At 55.4% G+C, this 4,179-nt stretch overlaps 1 protein-coding gene across 4 annotated transcripts in view; it reads left to right on the top strand.

The window, feature by feature from the left end:
- Positions 1–4,179, top strand: part of S100A5 (S100 calcium binding protein A5) — a 6,162-nt gene that overhangs the window by 1,692 nt on the left and 291 nt on the right. For 2 of the 4 annotated variants that reach the window (XM_005867419.2, XM_005867418.2), the window contains exon 2: positions 2,476–2,627. In XM_005867419.2, coding sequence (XP_005867481.1) covers positions 2,490–2,627 — 138 coding nt within the window. In that variant the 5' untranslated portion in view covers positions 2,476–2,489. Of the gene's footprint in view, positions 1–983; positions 1,082–2,475; positions 2,628–4,179 lie in introns of those variants that run through there. The other 2 variants (XM_014540749.1, XM_014540748.1) reach the window with 2 other exon arrangements.

The raw sequence follows: 4,179 nt of genomic DNA, 5'->3' as shown, positions 1-4,179 counted from the left end.
GAAGTTAGGGTGGGGCTGCATCAGCCATAGGTACTAAGCCCCTAACTTGGTTCTGTTCTCAGACTTGGACTGTTGATGGTAGAAAATTAAGGCAACTCTCCCTGACCCCCTACCCGATTCATTATTGCACCTGGAACCTGCTCCCCACCATTGAAACCTCTGCCTGATCACCGGGCCCTACCCTTCCCTGGGTCCCCTCCCCAATCCCTGATTCTCAGTCTATTCCAAGAGTCTCTGACAATTCTTTCCCTATGAAGTTGAGTGAGGGTTAGAAGAAAACATTCATTTGAAAGCCCTTTAAAAACCTTAGGCTCCATAGTAGTCCCTGACCCCCTACCCGATTCATTATTGCACCTGGAACCTGCTCCCCACCATTGAAACCTCTGCCTGATCACCAGGCCCTACCCTTCCCTGGGTCCCCTCCCCAATCCCTGATTCTCAGTCTATTCCAAGAGTCTCTGACAATTCTTTCCCTATGAAGTTGAGTGAGGGTTAGAAGAAAACATTCATTTGAAAGCCCTTCAAAAACCTTAGGCTCCATAGTAGCTAAGGACCTGGATCATGCCTTTGGCAAGAAACATCTTCCTCCACTAGTTCCCATATCCATACGCTCTTGGTGGGGGTGGGAGGGCCCAAGTGGACAGTGGCCTGGGCTTGGGAGTTACCCTGCGTTTAGCCCACACCTCTTGGGTCTTCTTTCTAGGACAGCCTGGCTTCTCTTCTGCCCTGTTGACCCACTAGAATTCTGGGTTTTGGTTGGGAAAACCAAGTTTCTGGGGCTGAAGATGTGCATGCCACCGTGGGCTCAGTGAGCCTGTCGCGTCCCCTCTGTTTGGAAATAGGAAGGTGAGATTGGCAGAGGGAATTTCTCCCAGGCCTGTCCCCGGAGGCTCTGACCTGGGTCTCCTCACGTCCCTGGCCCCTTCTCATTGGCCCTGTCCCTCCCCTGATTTCCTGGGGATTGGAGAGAGGGAATAAAGGCAGAGAGCAGTGGGAGGGAGTCTGCTTCTGCCGTGTGAGCTCTCTGGATTGCCGCGTCCTCGGTGAGTCCTTCCTTCTGATCTCCCTGGTCATCTATGTGGTGAGGCAATGAGGCCAGAGAGTGACAAGCCGTGGTGACCTCCACCAAGGAAGGCCAGGCCCAATGAGTGGGCATGTGTTCAGGGCAGCTTTCAGCATTTCCTGAGAAGAGGCTCTGGGGGTGGAGGTGGGGATGGAACCGGGTAGGATGTTGCTGCCCTTGCCCAGAGGCCCTTGTCTCCACTGCCGTCCTGGCCGAGTCTCCTGGAGGTGGGCAGAAGCTGAGGTTTTGGGGAGGTGGGAGGTGACCGACAGGCCCAGTTCAAGAATCGCTGGGTGGTTTGGGGCTGAAGGTGAGAGCCAGCAGCTTCTTCCTGCTTGCTCTGTACTCTGCACAGATTCACCTGCAGCCTCCGAGTTCCTTGGGTGTTGCCTCTTTCCTCTTGAAAGGGGAAGTGGTTTTCAAGGCTGAGTCACAGGAACTCCAGCTGCCCCTCTCCTTGGGTGGATGCCACTGTGCTGGTGGCCGAGAGGGCCCCATCCAATGCAACCTCTGGACCTAGCTCTCAGAATGATCCTGGATATTTTCTTATTTATTTTTTAAAAATATTTTTATTGGTTTCAGAGAGGAAGGAAGAGGGAGAGATAGAAACATCAACGATGAGAGAGAGTCAACCATAGGCTGCCTCCTGCACGCCCCACACTGGGGACCCAGCCCGCAACCCGGACATGTGGCCGACCAGAATTGAACCATGACCTCCTGGTTCATAGTTTGATGCTCAATAACTGAGCCACACCTGCTGGCGATCCTGGAGATTTTAATAAGCCCATCCCCCTCACTGCCTTGTGGTCAGTCTGCATGTGCAGTCACTGGGCCGGAGGCTGGAGACCGGCTGGACAAGTCTCATCACCTCTGTTCCATTTCCTGTTGAGGCCTGTCGCCCAGTTCCAGCCCTAGCCCCCTCCAACCCCTGGACTCTCTCATTGTCCGGTTCCTCACTCCCATAATGGGACCCTTCCCAATATCCGGAGATTCAGGCAGCCAGGCAAAGGAGGGGGACTGGGTGAGGATTATCTCTGAAAATGAATGCTCAGGCTGGATGGGGCAGGGAGAAAATCCTGACCCCTTATCTGCTCCATCATCTCTCACCATTTCTTCTGGGGAGGTCACCTTGTCATCCCTCTGCCTCTAGAACCCCTTTTCAACATCCCCCAAGCAGGTCAGTGTTCCGTCTCCTCTGGGGGCTGGTCAGTCTCCCCACTTTGGCTGTTCCAAGTGAGCTTTGGGTCTCACTAGAACCTGTCTTGACACATTTGGGTCCACCTGTTGGTGGATTTTGGTCTCCTCATGGATTCCAGTCTCTGGTCCTTGAGGGAGGGGTCTGGGAACTGGGCTTCTGAGAGGGGGCAGCAGAAGGTCTGGCTTGCGATCTGCCTCCTCTCTTCCGTCTCCAGAGTTGCACACCATCATGGAGACCCCTCTTGAGAAGGCCCTGACCACTATGGTCACCACTTTCCACAAATATTCAGGGAGAGAGGGCAGCAAACTGACCCTGAGTCGGAGGGAACTGAAGGAGCTGATCAAGAAGGAGCTGTGTCTTGGTGAGGTAGGTGGCTGTCCCCTCCCCTCCTCCCCAAAGTTCAAGTGCTCCCAGTGGCTACTGTAGGAGGGGAGGGGGAAAAGAGGAAGCACTGATATTACTATCAGGGGGTCCCAGTGGAGGGGGGAGACCCGCCTGCCTCTACAGACCCAGAGTGAGGGGACACACACCTAGGCTCAGGGTACTCTAGCCTCAGCCAGGAGCAGGGTGGCCACAAGGGACGGAGATCAAAGGACATGTTGGGCCAACAGAACTCTAGATCCCTGTGCTGAGGATGAGTCAGGCTTCGCTGGCAAGAAGGAAGTTTGTGTGAGGGTTTAGAGAATAAAATCAAGGAGCCTTTGATGTTGAGGCCAGGCCCACACAGCTGTGGCAGAGCCTATGTGGGGCATCATTAGGAATAGGGGGGTCCGGGGGTCTAGGTGGGCTGTGCACAGCTCAAGGGCAGAGCCCCCACAGGCAGAGCTCTCAGCTGGTGCTGACATAGGAACCGAAAGGCTCATTCTCTTAGTTTGTGAACGAGACAGAACGGATTCTTACCAGACACAGATGGTGGAAGGGAGGTGACTGGTGGAGGGGAAGGCCTATGAGGTAGTTATAATATTATTTTACAGTAAAAGAAATAAAAATCGAGGCTCAGGGACATTATATGCCTTGTCTAGGAATACCCAGCTCCTGAGAGGCTGAGCTGGAACCCCAGGCCTGGGTCTCACTCTCCCCTTTTCCTTTAAAATTCAGCCTGGGTGCATCTCCTGTCCCACCCTGAACCCCGGTGGGCCTTCTCAGAGAGAAGCTCCCCTGAGTGTGCCCCTCTGGGCAGGGACTGAAGCAGATGAGGGTGTCACAGGCCTGCTCTCTGGCCTTCCTGCCGGTTTCTCTGCATCCTGGAGCTAATGAGGGTGGAGGGAGGGGCCCCGGTCCAGCAGGGGCTCATTACAGGAGGACTCGGGCCCTGGGGAGGGCCTGGCTATAACAGGAGCGCAGACTGGGGACAAGGGTTGCATCACCGAGAGGCTGTTTCCATCTGTGCATGTCCCGGTGTCCTGTCTCCCGCGGAAAAGCTGGGGCTGCGGGCAGAGGAGAGGGGAGGGCAGGATGTCTGCGTTCTTCCTGTACCACTCGGAGGGCGCGGTTCCCCTCTCTTGCTGGAGCTGGGCTGGGCCGGCAGGGGATCAGACAGAGATTATACTGGGCGCCAGGCACTCGTCTCCACACAGCTGTCCCGCACGTTGTCCTAGCAGGGGAAGGGCACCGTGGCTTCTCAGCTCCAACACAGAGATGAGGAGTCTGGGTCAATCCTCAGCGCTCCCCCAGTCAGAGACCAGGGCCGTGCTCCATGCCACACTGTCCCCCAGTGTTACTACCGGGTGTTGTATAAAATCTAGGTTATTATTTGTTTGCACAGTGGAAAGTGGTGAGGGGAAGGGAGGCCGGCCTTGCCTTCCTATTGTATTAAGTTCAGGATTCAGGTCCCCACACCCCTGCTTGGTGCCAGGCCCCGTGCTGGGGGGAAGACCGGGATTTGAGATGCTCAGAGTGTGGCAGACGCAGCAGGGGA

Source organism: Myotis brandtii, unplaced genomic scaffold (assembly GCF_000412655.1).
Source record: "Myotis brandtii unplaced genomic scaffold, ASM41265v1 scaffold250, whole genome shotgun sequence".
Classification (NCBI taxonomy): domain Eukaryota; kingdom Metazoa; phylum Chordata; class Mammalia; order Chiroptera; family Vespertilionidae; genus Myotis; species Myotis brandtii.
This window is presented reverse-complemented; position numbering and strand designations above follow the sequence as displayed.